This window comes from Nelumbo nucifera, chromosome 2 (genome assembly GCF_055504915.1).
Source record: "Nelumbo nucifera cultivar China Antique chromosome 2, China Antique-T2T, whole genome shotgun sequence".
Classification (NCBI taxonomy): Eukaryota; Viridiplantae; Streptophyta; class Magnoliopsida; order Proteales; family Nelumbonaceae; genus Nelumbo; species Nelumbo nucifera.
Window position 1 is genome coordinate 60,933,875 of NC_142650.1, and position 24,637 is coordinate 60,958,511.

Consider the following 24,637-nt stretch of genomic DNA (forward strand, 5'->3'; position numbering starts at 1 on the left):
TCCAGCACAGACCAGTCCATATAAAAATTCTAAATCATGCCAGACTTATAGGACAGAGATCATCAACTCGTCAACCTGCAATTCACTTTCCTCAGAAGTCAGATCTGGCCTGGTTATGGTTCTATTGGATTAATTGGTCTGCCATGAACGTCACAGAGAACAATCTTTGTTTGTTGGGTGGGATATGCTCCAGCTCCATAAAGCAATGGCTCAAGTGGGCCATGATTTTTTGAACAGGACCAAACTGGATTCAGGCTTACCCAACCTGAATTGGAATGCTAGATAAGAGGTGAAGATATCAGACCTATTTCTGTTTTTAATTCTTTGGACAATATCCTGGTTTCTTACGATAAAATTCAATGGTCTTGGAATGAATACAATTCCAATTTATTCCCTTCAAGTTGGCTCCAGATCAACCCAAACTCAATCAACTGAGTAGCTTTTTTTCCTTTCTGTCACTGATTCTATGTTTTCCTGGATAAACCCAACCTGTTCTAAGTTCCAGTTGAACCTGGGTTGAGGCCTCTGAGCATAAACCCACCTAAGCCCATGATCATGTCTGTGTGTGAAGTGTTAACAACTTCACTGTGTATTAATTAACTGTTTGCTTTAAAATTTTTCTTCACTTAGATTAGATTATTCTCCAACCCAAATTTAACTGTTGATCATTCTTTAAAATAATGGATATGTATATACAGCTTAGACTTATTAATGTATTTTGGTTTAATAAGATGGCTGATTCCTGTGGTTAGGTTGGAATCTCCTTAACACCCTCCTTCACTGAAACCAATCCAATGCTTGAAAATGGTTCCTCATGCAATGGGCCATCACTTATTCCCTTTATTTCATTACTGACCACCATAATTTGGTTGTACACTGTAACACTGAGGCACTCCAGTAAAGACAATACTGAGTGCAGAGTATTTTTGTTACTTGATCACTTTATTTCAATTATTGTACAATATCTGTCTCCACTATCTACCTCACCAAGGCATGCTTCCCTTTAGTTTTAGTTTAATCTAATCTACCTAGCTCTATCTGCCATGTGACTTAAGCAGCAGCAGCAGCAGCAGAAGAAGAAGAAGAAGAAGAAGAAGAAGAAGAGGAATTTACATGGCCAAAATAAGGGAACCCTGTGTCTGGGTACAAAACTTAATAAATGTTTCAAATGTACTATGGATCAGGAGTGAGGACCCATCACCCATTACTGAATGGCCCTCACTGGAGAGGTCTCCAAGCCTAGAGGTCACCGTGACCAATGTTTTTTCACTCTGAATTCTGGTCTGTTGAGGTTGTCCAGAACACAGCAATTCTCTAGCCAAACAAGGTAAAATCAACAGCTGTGTTGTAGTTAAGAATTTTTTTTGTCTCTGTGACTCCGGACGGGTGCTCAAGGACATGTACAGATTTTGTCACTGTTGAATGGGTAGCATGCTTTTAAATTTCAGTCTCACATTTCAAAATTTTCACATCTTTTCCCAAGTTTCAGAATTTCAGACATTTTTATCCCACCTGAAATTTGAAATCACCACCACCATCATCATCTACGCCTTGTACATGAATTCTGTTTCACCATTCACTTCTGTTCAGTGTCATATCCATCCTTAAATTATAGGCACTTAAGTCACTTCTCATTTGAGATACGATATTAAAATTAACAAAAATGAATATTATAAGTTGCTAAAAATTCCAAAATCACTAAAGACTGTTCTGTAATGTCTCATTAAGGCAAGGCTAAATACATCTTTCCCGCTACATACATGATACATGAAACATATACATCATCATCCTTGTATGATACCCAAAGAGAAGGGTATCATTAACCTCAACCTTCCTTTAACTATCATCTTACTAGTCGAGTTAACCTACACCACAGGGCGTTGGAGTATCAGAACGGTCCTCCAATGTAATGAAAAAATTAAGCAAAATTAGTTGCTGGATGAACAGCTTTAAAACTCCCACTAGAAATGAACAAGTTCATCTGAGACTTCCTGCACCAAGAACCCAAAGATTGCAAACTCGATCTCGGTTGCTGCATCCTGTACCTGCTCTTGGTGTCTCCTCCACTCATCTCCCTCTCTTCTGAAGTCCAATTCAACCATCATGTCAATGGTGTTTGAGTTCACCTCCTTCCATGATTCCAATTGTTTGCAGACTCTCTTCACCACAACTTCTCTATCATGGGAGACAGCTGCTTCTCTTTCTTCCTCAGAGATGAGATCTAGAACCAGTCTCTTCATGTCCTGTGGTAGCCTCCTTACATAAGAAAAGCCCAGCCTGCTTAGAATTTCTTTATCAAACCCATTTTCATTCTTCTCATTATTTGACAATACTGGTTCCTTGTCATCATCACATTCTTCATCAGTGAAGTTTTTGCTATCGTCATTCTCATCGTCATCATCTTCTTCTTCCATGAGACTTTTCTCAAGTTCAATGGGATCTAACTCAGCAAGCCTCTCGAATCTACGAAGCTTGTGCAATAGCTGTTGCTTGGCTTCTGTAAAGCAAAAAAGAAAACCCAATTAGACTATTATGTTCAGAAGAATTCAGAAATCCCAAATTAGCATCACATAAACTTATTTTAGATCAAGTATAAAACCATTGATCTAAGGTAAAAGGGTTAATGAAGTGTAAAGGATGCTTGGGCAGTAAATGTCATGAACTAGGAGCCACAAATGCACTTATTGGTAGTAATTATACAACTCTTGCAAGAACAACCGAAAACAAAGAGATAGAAAGTCCCAAGGACAGTTTGCACTGTACAGTTCTTGCACATTCACACATATTTGCTATTATAGGAGGCATATACAGTCCAACCAACTATATCATTTATGGCATCCACAAGATGAATGGGCGAAAGCCATCTTATAAAATTTTCAGTCTAGGAAAAGAGAAGAATAGCCCCCTTAAATGTGACTGAAACTGACAAAGCTCAATTCTACAACCCTTGATACAGAAACTGTGCCACACTGCTTTTGTTAAAAGATAATTTGCTGCTGCTGCACTGAAGTACTGTAGTCGACTCAAAAGTAATGAACCAATGTGCCCAGCATAAACTTCCTTTGCTCAGAAATGAACATAACTAAATAACCACAATCATCCATTCCAGAGATTAATAGAAAACAACCAATTAAATTTTTGTTGAAAATGACTGCACAACAAACAGAGAATGAGACAATCATAGAACTGTATATGCATTAGTACTTACTCTGTACAATGGCAAAGCTGTGTTCGAGTTCAAAACCTTCTCCCATCTCTTCATCCTGGTTTTTTCCATCATCATCGTCATCATTGTCGTCATCCTCACCAAAGAGAGGATCCAACACCGAAACGGGACTACATTGTTCCTTCTCTTCTTCATAGTCCTTCCCCACACAATTCAAGCTTCCTTCTTCACACCTTGAGACCTAATTACACACAAATTAGAGTCAATTAAGATGTTACCAAAGATGGGATTAGTGAAAAGCACAAAAAACTGAATTTGTCCTTGTTGCTTTGATAGAATGCCAACAAAAAATGCTGGATTCATGGTTCATTGACCATGTCTTTGGATGCTTTGATTTCTTATGTTTATTTTAAGCTCCTGCCAAATTCAATAATTTTTCTTTCAAAAATCCAACCTAACAAACAAAGACCCAATTTGTCGCTTTCTCCAAAGTTGTTTTGGAGACAAGAATTTTTTTAAAAGATTTCATGGCAGATTGGCAGGAACTTGATCAAAGTACAGTAATGGGAAAACAAATAATATATTTATCCTAATTGTGAGATGACATTTATACCCTCCAGATTTTACTTAAATTAATCTTCATTCACAACCTAATTTTCAGTACTAACAAAAACAAAGCCGGGATTATTATTATTGGCCGTCAACAGAGAATTCCGAACTAATTTGGTTATCAAGTGAGTTACGATTCACGAATCATGGATCACCCGGATCGTCTGCACCGAGTCCATTCAGTGAGAATGGAAGTTTTCTTCTAATTGTCAATTACCAGCAGTTATAATCCAAATTGAGGCATTGAGCCATATAAAAATTAAAAAATAATATTGTGTACGAATTACGTTCTTTCATTTTCTGTTGTTCGAAATTCGAATATCGTTTCAACTTTAATTTGAATTGGAACTCGGTAAGCGAGTCATATCCGAGTGACGATTTCAGACCTCGCCGGACACGTTATCAGCGCCAGCGGTCAAATAAAGCTGACAAATTTAGAGGCAATATATAAAAATAATAATAATAAGAGACAAACCTCTTTTCTGTGGCGACTCGGAGAGGTTGCCGGAGATTGAAATTCCGGCGTCCGGCGACTGGAAGACGGGCTCTTTGGAAGCATAAAGCGGAAGGAGCTAGAACAAAATGCCTTCTCGCACGAATTGCACTCCCCGTTCTTTCTCTCGTCGACGATGAACTCCATCGCTTCGGACGCTTCGGACCGGCTGCTGGTCGAGGTCTCCAAATCCTCGGATTTCTCTTCATTACTCTCAGACCAAGCACTGCTGAGTCTGGTATTACAGGAACATGAGAAACCCATTTCAGAGACCCTATTGTAATCCAAAACCTCCATTGGTTCTCGGTTTTCCAACCTATCATCATCTTGACATATTTTACGTCCATCAGACGAATCCCACCTCAAGATATCCTTGACAGAAACTCTGACCTCCTCTCCTTTTATCTCTCTCTTCCTGTTTCGCTTTCGGAGGGATATTCTCTTCAGAATCGATCCGAAGAATCCGAAACCTAAGCTCTTATTAGGGCTTTTGAACTTGGAAGAAGATGACTGCTTCTGAATCCGCAGAGCAGCCTCAAGGAGCACAGCTGCCGTCCTGGAAGGGATGTGAATGAAGAGGGTATTGGAGTTTCTACATGGGCTTTTCGCTGGGGAGGCGAAATCGAAGACAGGGGATCTTCGTACATCCGGAGAGTCGTGAAAAGAGAAAAAGCAGGCGCTTTTACATAAGCTTCCGGGAAAGCTCGAGTTTTCTGATATGGGTCTCCGCCTTTTAACCTGCAATTGGGTTCTGGGCGTCCATTTCTTCAGCTGGCAACGTCTCTCATCAATGTAGCTCTGCAGAGCAAAAGGCTCTTGATCTTCTCTCAATAGCTCGCGCAAATGCTTGTGAGCCATGACTAAGCTCAGCAACAGGAACAACGAAAAAGAAAAAAAAAAAAAAAAAAGAAAAAGGGTTGGGCAGACCAATTTCAAAAGCTTTCAAATGGCTTCGAGCTTTTGAGCTCCATCAAAGAGTTGAAGAGATTTCAACAGAAAACGTAGGTCTTAAGAGGGCTATTTTTAAGGTGAAAACTGGTGAAGAGAGAATGACAGAAACGGGTCTGAGCTAGTAGAGCACACGAGCAGAGAGACAGAGAAAGGAAGGAATGAGGAGACTTCGCGTTTGAAATCTGGATTTACGGTTCCGAGGCATGGAGGTAGTAAACAAATAATAAATGAAAATGTTGGCTTCGCCTTGAAGCTTTAGGCAGAAAGGTCTGAGAGTGTGATACTGTGAAGTGTGATCTGGAGGGTTCTTCTGTGTGTCTTCTCTCTCTCTCTCGATTGTCTCGCGCTCTGCTTGACTGTTTCTTTGTCTGCAAATAAAATCAAAAATCTAGCATCTCCCCAGATTTTTCTCATAATCAGGTTCGATTTCGATATTGCATGGACATTTTTGGACGCATTGGTTAATGATCATAATTCATAAACAGAGGAATAGCTTTTATACCTTCTTCATGCTTCTTCATCTGTTGTGCCCGGACCAATGATGACCAACTTCCCACTCAGCCGGGTCCTAGCTCTGGACGGGCCACCCAGCCAGCTCATCATGAAATCACAAATCTAATCTTGATCGTCCAATTAGTAAGATCCCTAATCAAGTGGGACCGGATGATTCATCATCATTCTGATAATCATCAAAATCGATCATCATGAGGATTATTGAGCACCCCTAATTTAATGACCATTATTTAACAAGAGAAAGAAAAAAGTAGGGTCAATTACAACTATTACCCTATAATTAGGGGTAGTTGCAATTAGCCTCCTTTGCTTTTATTTACAACAAAGACCTTCTTCAACTTTCATAACAAAGACCTCTCTTTTCTTTTTTATGTTGAATGAGGAAAAAGTTAGGCCCCGTCGTTGGATAGGGGTCTGGGTAGAATCAGAATCCCCATTTTTATTTTTGGTGGAATGGTATTATTCCATTTAAGGGAATCGTCATTTTCTTATAAATGAAATTTCATTCAACTTATTTTCATTTTCATTTTAATTTTTGTTTGACCAAAAAGACTATAGGAATAAATCATTATGATTATGATTTTAGAGGATTTCGATTTCGATTGGATTGTAAATCAAACAGATCAACGTTCAAAATTTTGTCATGTATTAACCTTTTTCGATGGATATGTAGTGGGTCACTGATACATTATATGGGTCTTTCATACTTTTAAACTATTTCAAGGGTAGACAAGTCTAAAACGTACCCCTGACCTATTTTTGAAAAAAAAAAAAAAAACTAAAACAAAAAGTGGCCACATGGATTAAAGAACCAATACACCCATACATCCGTTGTGCCATATTGAGGTGTTTCAATACTTGGATTGCAATAAATATAACATGTGATTTCCCTTTTCTTACTAGTAATTAAGTACGTAGAAAATTTTCATATTAATTACTTTAATTTTAGATATATTATAATTAAAATAAAATTTGAAAATTAGCAAAAATAACAATATGATTAAAAATAAATTCAAATGTTTGTAGTAAATGTGCATGTTATTGTATGTGGAAATTTTAAATTGCAATAACAATTATTATTACTGTTATTATTATTAGTAAAGTTTGTATTCCATTTTTTTCATAAATAAAAAAATTATTTTAACAATTATTTTTATTTATTATGATGAAAATATAAAATTATAAATGTTCCAAAATGGGACAAAATTTTGTACTTTTTTATTGTTTGTGTTGTATCTTTTTTTTTAAATATTTATTGTCCAATTATGACATCATGAGTTTCTTTGAAAAGTTGGACCATTGACTCACCATCTAGATAAGAAAATAGCTTTACTTTCGGATTTGTTTTAAATTATATATCATCGACGTTATATAAATAATTTTTACTCATCATACTTAATTTTTGTTTGACTAAATTAATATATAATTTTTTGTGTATTCTTTTTGTTATTTGTACTTTTTATTTTTAAAAGATTTATTATTTAACTATCATATCATCGATTAATCCATTTCACCCAAATCACTAACCCACAACCCAAAAAGGAAAATAATTTGATTTCTAGGTTGACACTAAATTTTATATTACATTTCCATCATTACTAATGAAGGTATAACATTAGAGATTTACCCAATACTTATTTTTATGAATATATAACAATAGATATGTGCCCAAATTTTTTTCTATTTTTAAAATTTTTTTATTTGACCATGACATCATTTCATTTATAGGTTGATTTTAACTTTGGAATTCCATCTTTATCATTAATAAAATTACTTCTTACATTTCATACATATTTTTGTTTAGTATAATGAATATGCGATATTAGAAATATGTCCAATTCTTTTTATTTGTTTTATTTTTTGTATTATGTATTTTATATATTTTAATTTTTTTATTATTTAATCGGCATTATATATTAACCTATTTGACCCAAAATGGTTGAATTGCTTAACCACCATTGAGAGGGAATAAAATAGTTTTGTTTTCAAATTACTTTTCAAAAGATTTATTTTATAATATTAAAATTAATTTTGTGGATTTAATAAGAGATTATACCTTAATATGAGATTTAATGAGAGAGAATAGGAAAATAGTTTTATTTCTAATTGGTTTTAAATTTTACATTCCATTTCCATCATTAATAAAAATATTTCTTATTTATCATACTTGTTATTGTTTAATATGTCGAATATATTATATTAAAAATGTTTCCAAATTTTTTTAATTTTTATATTTTTTGCATTTCATCTATTTTAAATTTTATTATTTAATTGTGACAACATGGATTGATCCATTTGACCTGAAATGGTTTAATTTCTGACCACTGTCTAGGTGAAAACACTATTTTTTCAGGTAAATTTTAAAAATATGTTTTTATATTATTGGAATTATTAATTTATTATGTATGAATTTAATTAATAAAATTTAATGATGAGAAGAAATAAAAATGCCTTAAATATATGATTCAATGATGGTGAATGCAAATTAATACCTTAATGCTGAGTTTGAAAGCAATACATATGCAAATATGTAGAGTGCAATACCTTATATTTTATATTATTTTGTATGTATTTACGCTATACATATTTGCATTTGTACTCTTTCCAAACTGAGCCTATGTGTTGGATTTAATGAGAAGAAATTGAATGCATTGAATATCTTATAATTGTCTCTTTTCATCTTATTTAATATTAATAATTGATTACCCTTTTGCCCTCATTTCTTATCAATAAATTTTAATATCAAAGGGTAAATTTTGTCCTCAAAAATTTCTAGAAATATTAATAAGGCTAGCTATTCATACTTTTAAAGAGTATTTGGTGATACAACTATTATAACTTTCCTCACTTAAAGATAGTGGTTGTGTGAATTAAATTCACACCTATGCTGGAGAAACCAACTAAGCCAACCCTTAATTGGTGGGAATTGAAAAGTTAAATTGAAGCCCACGACTTATTTTAAAAAATCACTGAAAAACAAAGGATAACTTAAGAATTTAGAAAGATTTAAACAATGGCATGCGAATGTTTTTCAAAGTTAACTGATACAATGCTTACGAAAGGGATCTTTGTTAAAATAGAGAGTTTAAAGGGTCTTCATCACAAACTCACAAAGTACAACCTCACAGGTAATAATCTAAGGGTAAATTTCTTAAACTACCCCTATAATTTAGCTAATTGACTAAGTGTACCCTTACTGATTGAAAATTGACTAACATTACCCCTACTATTTCTGACAATTAACCAACTCTACCCTTATCATTAACATCTGTTAATATTCTGTTAAAACCTGTACACACGTGACATCACGTGACGTTTAAACTATTTTAAAACCCAATACTACCCTTGTCCCCTTTCTCTCGACCTAGCACACCCTTCCTCCTCTATCCTCTCTCTCTTCCCTCTATCTTCCTCCCATAGTCTCCATCAATACCAGATCACCAGAGAGAATTGCATCGTATCCGCATCGAACAAAACCACAGTCTCAGACATTAAGCATTGACTTTGTCTTGTGTATTGAGATGCTGCACTCATGCAATCACTTTGCACATGGGATGAGAAAGACGAATCGCCAGTGTGCTACACCTGACAAAATTTGGGAAGCTCATTTGAAATTGAAGGATGAAAGAAAATTCCAAGATATGGTATATTCCTTCGACCTAATGCATCCTTATGTTTATGAACCATCTCTAAAATCATTCTCTGAACTTCACTTGCAATGTGTTGTCGAGAGGGTTCAAGCACACAAAGAGCACTTCATCCTCTTTCTTCTTCAACAGTGGGGTGCTCTATTGAAGAAGTAGAGAACGAGTGAGGCGGCGGCAATTGAAGTGGTATGAGCGAACTGAATAGGGGTGACGACGGTGGAAGTCCGATCTTTCTCTCTCTCTCTCTCTTCTTCCTCTAGGCGGTGGTGGCGGAAACCCCTCTAAAGTCCAATCTTTCTTTCTCTCTCTTCTTCCTCTAGGCGACGACAGCGGCAACAACCCCTCTAAAGTCCGATCTCTCTTTCTCTCTCTCTCTTCTTCCTCTGGGTGATGGCGGCGGTAACCCCCTCTGAAGTCCGATCTTTCTCTCTTTCTTCTTCCTCTGGGTGACGATGGCGGTAGCCCCTCTAAAGTCTGATCTTTCTCTCTCTCTCTTCTTTCTCTTGGCAACAACGACGGCAACCCCTCTGAAGTTCGACCTTTATTTCTCTTTCTCTCTTCTTCCTATGGGTGACGGCAACAACATTCGCCTCTGAACTCCAATCTCTCTCTCTTCTTCCTCTGGCCGATGGCAGCATCATTGCCTTATAACTCCACTCAACAGTGGGAGTTATAGGGTTGTCTTAGAGCTCTGTATTTTTTAAGCCGCAGGGCAATTTAGGCATTTTGCATGAGTTTTGATGGAAGTTAACGATAAGAATAGAGTTAATCAATTGTGAGAAATAATAGGGGTAGCCTCAGTTAATTTTCAAATAGTAAAAGTATAGTTAGTCAATTGGCTAAACATAAGCTAGTTTAAAAATTTTTATTTTATTAAAAAAGAAATAAAAACAGAAATTCACAATTTCACACCACTCACATACAAAACACATAACTCAAACTCCCACGATTCCTCCACAAAAGCGTTGACGGTCTTAATTACCTTCAGGCCCCAGCTGATTTTTTTTTTTAATGAGCTCAATTTGTCGCGATAAATAGAAAGACGGATCGGGGTTGGGACCGTCTCGGCGGCACTAGAGCCGAAACGGGAAGGAAGCGGACAAAAGGGAGGTCCGCGCGTGCCGACGATTCCCGATCCCGACACGCGCGAAATCGAGGATCCCTATTAGGCTATTACCAGCTCACGTTAGGGTTTTCATGGGTTCCACAGTGGGAGCGCGCTACAAACCACTCCGGTCCGGTTTATAGAGCGCGCTCTCCCTTTTGTCACCCGCAATGCGTCCACCGGCTCGTACGCTCACGCCTGTTCAAGCTTCACCAAAAAGCAACGGATGACCCCTCCGGTTCTGCTTGTACATGCAGTACAGACTACAGAAACGGATCCTCTGCCTCTGGTTTTAGTCTCGAACTAGTTGTTTGTTTGGATTTAGCAAAGAATTGATAAAGTTAATTATGGAATAATGATCAAGAAGCAAACAGGGTCTGTGGGTCTGTTTGTTGGGACGAATTAAGTTGGACCACCAAGTGGGCTGATCTGGGTCCAGGAAAATCCAATAGATTAGACCTGGATTGATATGATGAGTGTAAGCATGAGCTATTGATCCGTGGACTTGGGTGGCTTATGCAAATGAAAGTGACAAATCATACAGTTAGACTGGTTGGACTTGGGTGGTCTAAGAGTTGTTTTGGTCGAGGGCCCAAATCTTGTCATGACATATAGGAACATTGTTATCGGACCCAGACTGGACATGGTATGGACCATGAAGAGAAAGGAGTGGGTCAATCCAATTCAAGTATTCAACTGACAAATAACTGAATCTAGGTTCGAGCAAGGTTTTAAATTTTGGGTAGTTTCTCTGTTTTGGAATTCAAATATGAGATGAGAATTTCAAAATTTTACATGAAATATATGACAAAATCCAGAAATTCCAAAAAAAAGATTCCAAATTTTCATCCAAAATGAATTCACCCCAGGTACTGTTTGCTTGAATTTTGCTATATTTCAAACTCAAATTTAAAATTATGGGTTGGAACTTGGAATCAGCTACTCCTTTATTAGTTCCATTTTTTTTTTGTCAAGATATATCATATAGTAAGAATGTAATTGAAGAAATGGGTGGGGGTGTTCCATTTCAAATAACAAGTAACTGAACCTGTTTTTAAGACAAAAGGGTAGACTAATATGTACTTTGAGAAAATTAGCCAGTCCCATCTGTTTTTTATTATTATTTTTATTACTTATTCATTCTCCCATCTTTAATGCTTGATTAGTTTATTAAGAGGGCCTTTTTTGGATTTTTGATTATCTAAATAATGACTTCAGTTCTATTTCTTTTTACTTTTTACATCAATTTTATACTAATTAATATGCCCTTATAATAGGTTTGTGAGTATTTATTGTTTTTCAGTAAATGAAAGTTCAAGTTAGAGAATATGAGGGTTGTTTCATATATCTTATCCACCTCAATAAATAACTCTCCTTTTTCTTTTGAAAAACTTTTTTTTTTTTCACAAGTGTTCAATGCTGAAAATTGTTAATTCACATTTGATTTGTATTACAGTTGGTTTCATCAGAAAGTTCTCTATGAGATCTTCCCAATATTATTCATTATTCCAAAATTGATGCTGAAATAAATATTCACTTAATTAGGAAATATTTTCAAATATGTCATTGATAAAATTCTCACCACTGAAACAGTACAAAGAAGACTAGCTAGAACCCAACTAATCTTTAGTCTTTACTAATGAATGTGACAATACTTAGCAAGGACCAATTTGATTATAGTACCATATGATTGTTTGGCATTTCCATCATTTGAAATAGTTTAAGGTTTTTTCACACTTCACCTCATGTTACACGTTTAGGACAAAAGTAGAGCTCTTTTCTAGTACTTAATTGCTCCTTGTGGAAACAAATCAAACCCCATTTTTGGTTCAAAATTTGAAACTGACATTGGCAGAATTACAGTTTTACTTGAGAATAGTCATACAAATTCACAGATGCATGTTACTGAACATACATAGGCAATCTAAAGTCATGTCTATCTAATGAATAGTCCATATTTCCACAGTGTCCCTCCATGTGATGAAAGGGATGGGATCATATCCAAAGAAGAGATATTAATGGTCTAACTAGAAAATATTTTTATTTTGTTCATAAACCCACCACCTTAATTCATTCAATCAATCACTTGTGCATCTCAAAAATACATATTTTCAAGCAGAGATTATTCAATTCAATTGAGATTCAATAGCTAAACTACTGAGAGAAGTGTTAGTCATTATAGGACAAATTGTGTGGAATGGTGCTAAAGTGAACTCTGTACATATCCCAATTTGGTTGGCAACCTGTCAGATGCAAGTCTGTATCTTGACAAGGTACCTTGTGTTGTCTGAGAAGTCTCTTTCCAGTATGGGTTGTAATACTATGTTTTACTGTACATTTGTACTAGATAGGGCAGTGATAAGTGTTTTGAATATATTTGAAATATTGTCTGTATGGGAAGTTTACTTCTTGTTTCATTATAAAACAAACTCAAGTATAAGATATTATAATATGTTTTCATTCTTATTCATTTCATCATAAACTTATATTCACCCAATCAATTATGTAGACAATTTAATTCCAAAAACAAGCATTTGGAAATCCCCCATCTATAAGGAAAAGGAGAAAAAACTTGGGTAAAAATATTTTGTCACGGGGTTAGTAGAATACAATATTGTGGGCATTCTACTGTACGGCAATGTAAATTTTTAGGCCCCATTTGGTTTGCAGAAATAGAGGTGTGGAATCGGAATCAGAATGGGTTATTCCGATTCCAATTGTTTGGTTGGGTGGAATCAGAATTTCATTCCCATTCTTGCTAGAATGACATTCCCCCATTTAAGAGAATGGGCATTCCCTGCCGCTCCCCTTGGGAATAAAATTTCAATCATGCCGATTTCAATTCTCATTCTCATTCCTGTCCGGTTACAAACCAAACAGACTCTTAGTAAACAGATAATAGTTTTTTTTTATAATATAGGTCCGTTTACTTTTCAATTTGCAAATATATACAAACAAGGAAAATGGTTTCCCAAAGCTATTTTACAGTATTTGGTTGCACTCAAGATGGGGAAGGCAATGAAAAATTTCCAAAATATGGATACTAGAATGAAAATGACATTCCTTTTAAGTTTTTTGTAAGCAATTATTTAAGAAGATTTACTAAGTTTTCATATCTCGCAATGCGTCTATACTTCTTAACCATTCAGGCTTATTTCTCAAGTTTTTATTTTTTATTTTTTAAGAAGCCTGTAGCTGATCCATTCATCAACTCACCTCAGATAAGTGTGAAGTAGGAATCATGAAATGAGGAGCCAAGGACCAGGTTGTTACAAGTAAGAGTAAATTTGGCTGCTTTATGAGCAGCACGGTTACAAGACCTGGGAGCATACAAATTAACTGAGAAAGAGGGAAGGTGCGATATTCCAAATTAACCTCCAACAATAGATTTAAGCAAAACAACAGGAGAGTTAGAAATATGATTTCTTTTTGAACATTAGCATTCATTTTTCTTTAGTTTTATGCCCAACCAAAAGTAACCACGAATTTAATGGCATGTGATAATGAGTGATAAAATTGTTGTTCATAGCAGCAGCAAATAGTGAGTACCATACTCTTAAATGGCCATTAATAAAGGCATTAAATAGTAACAACTAAAAATAAGGTGGTGTAGAAGTTGATTTTAATTGTGGTCTCCATAAAATGAGATGCAAAGGTTTCTGCTTTTAGTTGAATCTCAATAGCGTTATCCCTATTCCATATCTTGATTCCATCACAAAGGGATTTGGTATCATTGCTGTTTTTTCATACAATGGCCATGTGGTCATGTCTTGGGATTGGGTAATTAATTCTGGCATATATAATTGCTATTTGGGCCTCGTCTGTAAGTCATTTATTTGGGTAAATGTATTTATCTTAGCAAGAACACTTATTGCCATTATTCAATTTTTGTTCGATCCACCACTTGAACCCCTAATTTATCCTAAACGCCCGATTAGACCCTCCAAACTCTCTAAAATACTCAAAAAACAAAAAAAATAACTCAACTTTTAGCCCTAAAGCTCTTAAATCCACCGTTAAATCCATTTGATACCAATCTGATGGCCCCGATCAATCCCCGTCTTCAATTTTACCCTCAGATCAGACACAACCATCAAACTAAAGACTTCTCAAAATACCTACCTATGAAATTTCAACTCAAAATTCCTTCGTTTACCTTTTCATCAAGCGAAGATTTCATTTTGATGCCTCTCATTAGCCTAAACACTCAGAACTCATATTCCCTTGATCTTAACACATCCAAACCAATCAAACCACACCATTAAACTCTAGATACATCAAAATACTTGCCCATAAAGTTTTAACCCCAGATTCCCCTGTTTACCCTTTCATTAAGTTAAGATTCTATTTCAGATCATAATGAAACATCACCATCAAATCCTAAACATCTCTAAATGCTCACCTGTAGAATTTCAGCGCAAAACACTTTTGTTTACCCTTCCATCGTACTTATATTTTGTTTCAAGACTTTAGATTGACATGATTCTAAATCTTTCTGATTTGGACCCATTTGAACTTATTGATCACCTCAGATTGTCCAAAAACCCTACTCTATGAAATTTCACCCAAAACTGCCTTTATTTGCCCCTTCATCGCACCGAGATTTTGTCTCGAAGCTCCAAATTGACCGAATCAAGCCCTTTTCTAGATCTACTTGATCCGGGCCTATTTAGCCCAATATAACCTCACCAATCGACCCAGAACGTCCAAAAACCCGCTACCAAATGTCAATAAAAAAATACCTCAATTTACCCCCTCATTTGAAAATATTTTATTTCGACTAATCTCGTGGATCCACACACATAAACCCACTCTCTATGGTCAGACCTATCTCAATAATCCATTTTTTTTTTACCAAAACCATGACCCACCATTGAACCAGAAACCCGGTTGGACCCAATTTGTCAAAATTTATAAAAATACCCCCGAACTTACTCAAAATTACAAAATTGCCCTTTACCATACCTATAAATACAACCTAATCTTTTCAATTTGAACTAATACACTATTCATCGTCTCCTTCCCTTTGACATAGATCGGCGGCAGCGAGAAGGAAGTCGATCCCTCCTCTCTCTCTCTCTCTCTCTCTCTTATTTTCCTTCTTCTCTTCCCTCCATTTTCTCTCTGCTTCATGCAAGTTGCAGCAATGGTAGATCTGAAACCATCCGCAGCGAACCAAAGTGGCGGTAACTCACCTTCTGTAGTCTCTTCTCTGGTATCCGCCTGCCCATTCACTACCTCTCTCTCATTCTCTCTCTAATGAAATAAATCGAACTAGAACCATAGTTCGTCGTCTTCAACCTCTTGACAGAGGCGGTTAATATTTTTAATAAAAATATTAAAAATTGGAAAATAAAAAAGATAATAATAATAATAATAATAAATAAATAAATAAATAAATAAATAAGAAAATTGATACAATAGAATCTTTCTTTTGGTTTGTTCTTGTTTCTTGTTCTTATTATTATAATTGTTTGGTTGTGCTTGAGTTCCTATGTGGGCCCCACCTATTGGACCTGGGAGAGGGGTGCCTAACCCCTTCCCTCTCCCATCTAAGACTTATCCAGACTAGTTTAGCCTGTGCCTCGGGGTCTAGAGTCATTAATTGATAAAAGTGATTTTGATGCAATGCTCGGACGAGGTCCCATCACCTCCCCTTCTTAATCTGATGGGTGGTGATTCTAAATTCAGTCTAAGTGAGTCATTTTATTGACACTCGCACTTACCCGGATTAGTGCACTTACCAAACTATTTTATCCAAAAAAGTGACATTATTGTCCTATCATGTATTAGCAATTTTCAGCACAGATGGACAAGTGATTTCCCCAAGTCTAAGGAGGGTATTATTTGCTTAGGTAAATGAGCTGCTAGGAATCTTTTATTTTTTTAGAAAAAACCCACTAATATTGAAATATGAATGCGGGCTTATTTCTTTTTCATAGGACCCACCAACTTACCCACCCCCGCTTCCCATAAAACCATTTTTAAAAACCAACCCGGAACTAGAATCGTTTTTGTCACTAGTTTCTGGGTCAATGGTTCGACCGTCTAGTTCGAACGAACAACCTGTTCTAATGAAAAAATTAAAACAAAAATGATAAAAAACTGTTAAACGAGTCAAACGGGTCGATGGTTCGATTGTCCAGGTCAATGGGTCGTTGACCAATTCAATCATTTTTAGCTAGGGACCAGGTTTGAGGTAAAACGGAACTGATTGCCTAGATGGTTTCTGACCTGAACGGTTCGACTATCTGGGTCAGTGGTGGTTCGAAAATATTGCATAAAACAAATGATTCCTTAGTGTTAGCTAGGTGCCATTAAGTGCCATGTAGGCAAAAAATGTGAAAATATTATTTTCATTACAAGAAATATGAAAATGATATATGTTTTCTCCAAAAGTTATTTTTACGGTGAGCTATTCACTATTATTTGAAGGGGTTGAAATTGTTCAAGCAAATAAAAAAAACCAGGAAAAGAGCAAAATGCCTACATAATGCTAACATGACGAAAACGCTTTAGAGAAATAACTCGAATGCTAAACACCTTCTAAATGTAGTGCATATATAATAAGAATATGAGGGGAGTGGAAACAGCATTTCCCAAATAAATATCTGATGAATATGGTGATTCCTAACGGCCATTATTTATTCCTATGTCTATGCTATTGTCATCTTACTCTCTTTTTATTGAAGCAAATTAAAGTTAAGAAGAGTAATTGTATTTATTGAAGTAAAAAGAAACCTGTGGAAAATTTATTTTGGTTGTTACTTTCAAATTTGAATATAAGCAAAGAAAGGCAAGAGAACTATGGACCTTTTAGATGATGTTAATTCATATCCCTCAGATATGGAGCTCACTCCAGCCTTGTGGAGGAATAGCATAATCAATCCAGATTGTCATTAGGTGGTATGCCCAAGGTTGAAAATATCAACCTTGTCATTAGGTGAAATTTGAATTTCAAATCCAATCCCTTCATTTAATCCATTAATATGACCATTAAATTTCAAATCCCCATTTTAATTGCTTTAAACCTTACCATTTAATGTGGGAGTTTTTTTTTTTTTCGTTCAGACTTTTGTCTATTGGAGGCAAATGCCCTCCTTGTTTGAGTTCATCAATATTTGACATGAATTGGGATTTAGTCTTCAGTCTTCACACCTTATTCAGTACTCACAACACTTACAACCATCTTTATATTTATGCCTATTTTTGGTTCTGTTTATGTTTATTCAGTAAACGTTTATTGATGGTGCCACATAGGCGCCATCTTAGCATTTTCTTTCTCTTTCTCTTTTGTATGCATTGAAAATATAAAAAGTGAAATTTGGTTTATATGTATGTCAGTCGTTTATACAAGTTATTTTTTGAAGCTTCCACAAACGGCCAGATATTTATTCACTGTTAAGCTGAAGTGGCGCCTAATTATTATAAATGGCTGCAATTATTACATTTCTTGGTTTTACCAACAAATAAAATGCAAACATTTATTCAATAAATATAATGAAACCAAACATACTATATATTTTCATTCATCAGAAAATGTTTCTGATGCACTGCTGAAAGGGATGCGAGAGTAGTGTGAGGGTGTTGACATTGTGTGAAGAGGGTGTTGACGAGTTTTCTCTCCCAGTGCTCAGTAGTTTATATCTGCTGCTTCAGCATTTTGTATGCTGCTTGATGAGGGTTTTCTTGCCGTTTACTTGTCACTTTATAGCTTCATGAGTGTAATGGATTTTGCCTTATCTGGATTAAAAAAAAATCATTAATTGGACCCATTAAATCTGGTGTCATTTTAAATCCAACCATTTAATTCATTAATTGTGAACCATAATTCAGCCATTAGGCCATTAAAAAACTTCTATTGCTGGTATAATTTGAATCTAGGTTACTCATGTAATAAATAGGATTGTTCACCACTATACCATGCTAAAATGATGCCTTGAGAATTGAAATACATGTTCTACCAAAAAATAAAAAAGAATTGAAATACATATTCATCATAGAAAAAGAATTGAATTACATGGGTTTTATTTAATTTTTAATCAAATCAAAGAATCAGTGCTATTATATGAATCTTCAACCGGAAAATTTATAAAAGAAAACTAAAGAAAAACTTGAACATAAAAATACTATTTTTATTAAGGCTCAGTTTGGAAGGAGTACAAATACAAATATGTAGAGTGTAAATCCTTGTATTTTGTATTATCTTATATGTATTTGTATTGTATATATTTATATTCATACCCTTCCCAAATTGAGCCTAAAGGATGAAAACTCTATGAGTAATTATATTTATTGAGGCTCAATTTGGAAAGAATACAAATACAAATTTATACAAATACTCTTCCCAAATATAGTCAAGGTGAACTGACCAGAGGGGTTGTCAGTGCCGGAGAAGGAGAACTTGGGTGAGGGGAGAAGAATGGGGTCAGGGGACCGGCAGCTCAAGCACACAGGAATGTTTAACTCAGTTTTGGGACTAACGGGACGAGCTAATGGCCATCCCGTTAGCCCCGCATACGGGACAAGCTAATTGCGTGTGAAGGGACAGATGGCGGACGCTCGGCGTGTGGGGCGAGAGCCGGTGGGGTGCAGATTTAAACTCGTTGTATTATAGAGTATAAACCTTTTCTTTTAATTTAAAATTAAAACCTTCATTGATTACAACCATTAAATGCGTATTTAAATTTCTAATCCTTCTATTTAATCCATTTATTGTGCCTTTTAATTCATTAATTGGAGACATTAAATCTGGTACCATTTAATCCCATTAGCTGTGAACTATAATGCATTCATGAGGCCAATAAAAAATTATAGGGTAAATTGTTGAAATCTCCCGAAAGGGCTTACCCATACTCGACGAATTAGAATAGGCTTTTTAAGACAGGTTCCTTTCTGTCATTTTTCTGTCTCCCTTTATATCTTCGCCCATTCATCTATAAAAGGGGATTCCCATGTGCTAAGACCCCTTTTCTCCCTTTACATTCCCAATTATCCTGCCTTTCATGGAGTCTATTCTCTAATGCCTTATCACCCAACCTATAGTCCAAAATACCCAAGTATTTATTTTTTATCAAAATATTTATTCTTCAAATTTTCTCTTCATATGAATCATTAGTCCAAACCCTTTCAATCTCTTTTCTGAAATTAATTTATTTTCCAAATGTGCCCTTCATATCAATCGCTTAGAGGTAAAATTACAACTTTAAATTCTTTATTTTTTGTTGTTTATAAAGTATGTATTGTTTGTTTTTTGTAGAAACCAACCTCAATAGTAATTGTATGGATATTTTGGACATTTTCATGCCTCTCGTTAATGGATTCTAACAAAAGGGGTTTACTTGCAACTGTAAAAAAAGTTCATGAGAGGTTTCAGCAATGGCTAGAAACTTTAGGAGAGGTTTCAACAATTTACCCAAAATTATATGCCATTATTTGACCATACGCTACTCACATACTTGTGCAACCACTTGTCATTATGATGTTACAAGTTGAGGGGACTAGATGAGTGAAGGGCAAATAAAAAATGACTTGACCGAAAATAATAAGAAATGATTTTAGTGGCCCTTGTTTAATGGTAGATATGGCACTCAACAGAATGGAATGGCAAAATGGGATTCAAGTAGCAAATTCACATGGCCTCCCCATAGAGCATTGCCCCGCATGTGCCCTACAACACATCCCAACCGTGGCATTGGGAATATCTCTCTTGTCCTTCATGACGAGATGTTCCCAATGTACAATTGCATGATTGTTGGGACCAGATTCAGAATACTCTGTCAAGATGTGCATGTGGGGTGTGTTTTGTGGGGAGCCCATTTAAGCTCTCGAGTAGCCAACCAATGTAGTTGGGACAAGGCTTAGATGATGATGGTGATGATGATGATAACTTGTTATAATGACATCTTAAGAATTGAAATTACATGGGTTTTAAGTAATTTTAAGCCACATTTAAATCGAGCAATTTGTGTTAATATATGAACTAGTGAATGACCCCGTACTAAGTATGGGGAATCAGTAATGTTAAATTTACATTATGGAATCAATAATGTTGAATTTATATTTATTAATATTTTAAATAATTATTAAAATTTCAAAAAATAGCTTTTCAATAATTATTAGAATATGGATAGTTTCCTTTTGTTTTGATACATAGAGGGTTAATGATTAAATGAGATTGATAGAATGTAGGCAGAAGTGGTGGGTTGTGGGTTTTAGCATCAATTTCTTAGAAAATGCCACGTGTTTAGCTTTTCAGAAAAATTAGAAGGCCATTCGTTTGAATGGTGGGGAGTTGTAGCTTGGTAGTGGGTTGTGGGTTTTAACAAGAGTTTCTCAGAAAATGCCATGTGTCTAAATTTGAAAAAGCCACATGTCTGAATGGTGGGGGCTGTAGCCTAAAAGCCTTCCTTTATATATATATTAGATGTTCAAGAAAATTTATTTATAAAGAAAAAATGATCATTAAAATATTGCTAATTTATAAGCATTGGTAAGATTTATATTGGTTTCCTAAGCATATATATATATGCATGTTTTAATTCTTCCATTATTATACAATATTTTGCAAATGTATCATGATAGTTTGTACTTCACATAAACTATATATTAAAATATGTATTTCTTATGGTTATTTGAACCTTAGATTTAGTATTTTTTATGCATTTGTGTGTGTATCTTAATCATTTCATTAAATCCATGTATTTACCAAGTGTATCTTGATAAGAATTGCCATTCGAATATTCTTTGTAATTGCATCCCTAAGGCTGCATTTGGATGCGATGTAAATCAAGAACCGATGTAAATTTTACATCGGATCGGTTTAGTATGCGTTTGAAAAGAGGGTGTAATTATTATCAACGTAAAACTACACTCCGGTTCAGTTTTGTATGTGTTTGGATGGAGTGTAGTTTTACGTTGATAATAGATGTTAAACATCATTAGTTCTAAAGTTTTACAATCGATGTAAAACCTACATCAATTTTATTGATGTAAAACTTTACACTCTTCCACCCACCACTATTTTCAAAAAAGCAACGGTCACTTTCTGGTTCAGTGTAAAACCTCATCAATGTATTTTTACACTAATACCAAACGCAATCTAAGGCTGTATTTGTTTTCTTTTTCCTATGTTTTCTTTCAAACCAAATGCAACCTAATAAAAATTTTCCCTACATTAGTTGTTTTTTAAAGAGAAAATTCCCAATTAGTACCTTGTACTTTGGGCCTAATGCCATTTTGGTCCATGAACTTTAAAATGCAACAATTCAGTACCCAAACTTTGAAATAAGTGGCATTTGAAAAAGATACAAATGCACTTCAAGTGTTATCTAATTTTCTTTATCAACCATTCAAATGTTGACAAAAAATTAACAATCCCAAATCCCTGCCTCTTCTATTTAAGAAAGTTGGGGTCCCGTCTCATTAGGCATTTTGGAACCCAACTTTCTTAAATAAATGAGGCAAGGATTTAGGACTGTTAATTTTTCTCAACATTTAATGGTTGATAAAAAAATTAGATGACACTCGAAGGGCATTTGTATCTTTTTCAAATGCCATTTAATAGCTATTTAATGATAGGTACTGGATTGACACATTTTGAAAATTTGGGTATTGATGTGTCGCATTTTAAAGTTCGATGACCAAAGTGGGGCTAAGCCCAAAGTACAAGGTAATAATCGGGAATTTTCCCTTTTTTTAAGAAAACAAGCATTATGGGTAGCTACATAGCTTACACTGAAAATGTAGGAAAATGGAGTTTGCCATGTGATATTGCCAAATTATTTGGCCCAACTAGTACATGAAACATGGTAGTCTCAAGGGCAATTTCATCTTTTCATAAGCCTCAGAGGGAAATTGTAGGATTTTGCCACTAGGCTTAACTAATGTTTTCAACCCATATCTCACCTGATTGGTTGAACCGTTTGAACCATCACCTGGCCAGGATTCTAGGTCTGGTTCAGTCAAGACCAGTCAAACGATGAAAAACCGTTGACTTAGCCAAGAATTGTTTGACCTAACTCGTTGAACCATTGATCAGGTCGTGGGTTGCACATTCAATGCATGCAAAACTTTCGGAAGCCATAACTTTGCATTCCGATGTTCGATTGGGATGATTTTTTTTGGGTAAATTTCTTAAACTACCCTTATGGTTTAGCTAATCGACTAAGTGCACCCTTAATGTTTGAAAATTGACTAATGCTACCCCTATTGTTTCTGACAATTGACTAATACTTCCCTTATCGTTAGCATCCGCTATTATTCCGTCAAAACCAATATACACATGAGACCACATGGTGTTTAAAATTCTTTTAAAACCCTATATTACCCCCTCCCTCATCCCAATTTCATTTTCGAGAGAAATGAAAAACACTGCTCATTGTCTCTTCCAACTCTTAGCACAACGGTGGCAAACTGGCATTGACCCTCTCCACCTCCGACCAGGTCCCTTCCCCGATCTCTCTCTCCTCTTCCCTCTCTCCTTCCCCCTCTTCTTCCTCTTCTGCTCCTTCCTCCATCTTCATCTCTGTTCATCGTCTTCTTGATGGTTGATGAGGGCGGATTTGGCCCTCCAATGACATTGTGACACCTGGCACCTCGTGACAACTAGGTGCAGCCTCGTGACAACTAGATAGCTCGCCACTTACAGGCAGTTCGCCACAGACAGCTCACCAATAGGCAGCTCACCACTAGGCAGCTCACCACTAGGCAGCTCACCACCATGCAGCCTGGCACCTTACAGACAGCTCACCACTTCACAGGCAGCTCGCCACTAGGCAACTCACCACCCAAGCAGCTCGCCACTTACAGGCAGCTCACCACTTACAAGCAGCTCGCCACTAGGCAGCTCGCCATCATGCAGCCTGGCACCTTACAGACAGCTCACCACTTCACAGGCAGCTCACCACCCAAGCAGATCACCACTTCATAGGCAACTTGCCACTAGGCAGCTCGCCATCATGCAGCCTAGCACCTTACAGACAGCTCGCCACCAAGCAGCTCGTCACCTTATAGGAAGCTCGCCACTTACAGGCAACTCGCTACTAGGCAGCTCGCCACTATGCAACACTCACAGGCAGCTCGCCACTAAATAGATCGCCACCATACAGCCTGGCACCTTACAGATAGCTCGCTTCCTAGTCAGACTGACCACCACATGACAACCCCGAGGAGCTCACCACCGTACCCCGCATTTTACGGGATTATGACTTGTAATGGCTATATTAGCTCACCTACTCCCCGATTCAGGCGGAGATGGCAACCTTACCAGTTGGTGGCATTATCCCCACCTAACACGAAAATAGGTCCCATCACAGCGGGAATCCAGGAACTGCTCCGCCAAACCCACGAGGACTCCAGTATATAAAGGCCTCACCCCCCAAGGGGCGAAGGAGAAGAAAAAATAGATGGAAATGAAGGGTGATCTCTGCTCTCTAGCTCTCTCATTCTCTAATATCAATTTCAAGCTCTCTACTGTATGCTAACTTAGCCATCGGAGTGTCCTCGCCGGGTAAGCCACCCCGAGTTCTCTGATTCAGTTCTTGCAGGCAACTAGTTCCTGTCGTCTACAAAGATGAACTGATCATTTCCTGCAGGGAGAATGGGTTCCTCAGTTCCCGCCGTCTACAAAGATGAGCAGATCATCTCCTGTAGGGAGCAGCCGGGTTGCACTACACTAGGGAGCTCCACTTCAGCCTCTGAGTCATCGGCCACTTGGGAGCAGATGGGATGATGAGGTACTTAGCAAAAAAAAATGATACGTGACCAGAAACGGTTACATCAATGGTGAATAGAGATTGAGATGCTCGAGGCCAAATACAAAGTTGCAGCCCAACAATTTAGAGATTCCAGGTGTTGGGATTCTTGGTTCCATTAATGTTTCCTCTCCCTTTCAACGTCTTTGATTTTTGGCTTTTAAACCCTATTGCATTCACGATCCATATTCATTAGTTGGTTGGTTCGGTTGATTGGTGTTCGCTGCTTTTTTGCCTTATGAGGTTAAGGCCTTATTTTTATCTTTTTTATTAAAAAATCAAAATAAAACAGACTCATCCTAAATTCCGTAAACCAGCATATTATCAACTTTATTTCTTTCTTTTTTCTTCTTTCTTTCTAAAATAACTCCGTTCATCATTGGTTGGTTCATTGCCGGT

General features: G+C 36.3%; 1 protein-coding gene across 1 annotated transcript; it reads right to left on the reverse strand.

Moving 5' to 3' along the window:
• Positions 1-1,677: 1,677 nt before the first annotated feature.
• Positions 1,678-5,692, reverse strand: LOC104586931 (uncharacterized). The gene is made up of 3 exons (XM_010244335.3): positions 4,251-5,692; positions 3,209-3,407; positions 1,678-2,497 (listed from the first exon to the last, which is right to left on the reverse strand). The coding sequence occupies exons 1-3, from the start codon at positions 5,124-5,126 to the stop codon at positions 1,962-1,964; spliced, it is 1,611 nt and encodes a 536-aa protein (XP_010242637.1). The 5' UTR covers positions 5,127-5,692; the 3' UTR covers positions 1,678-1,961.
• Positions 5,693-24,637: the final 18,945 nt, after the last annotated feature.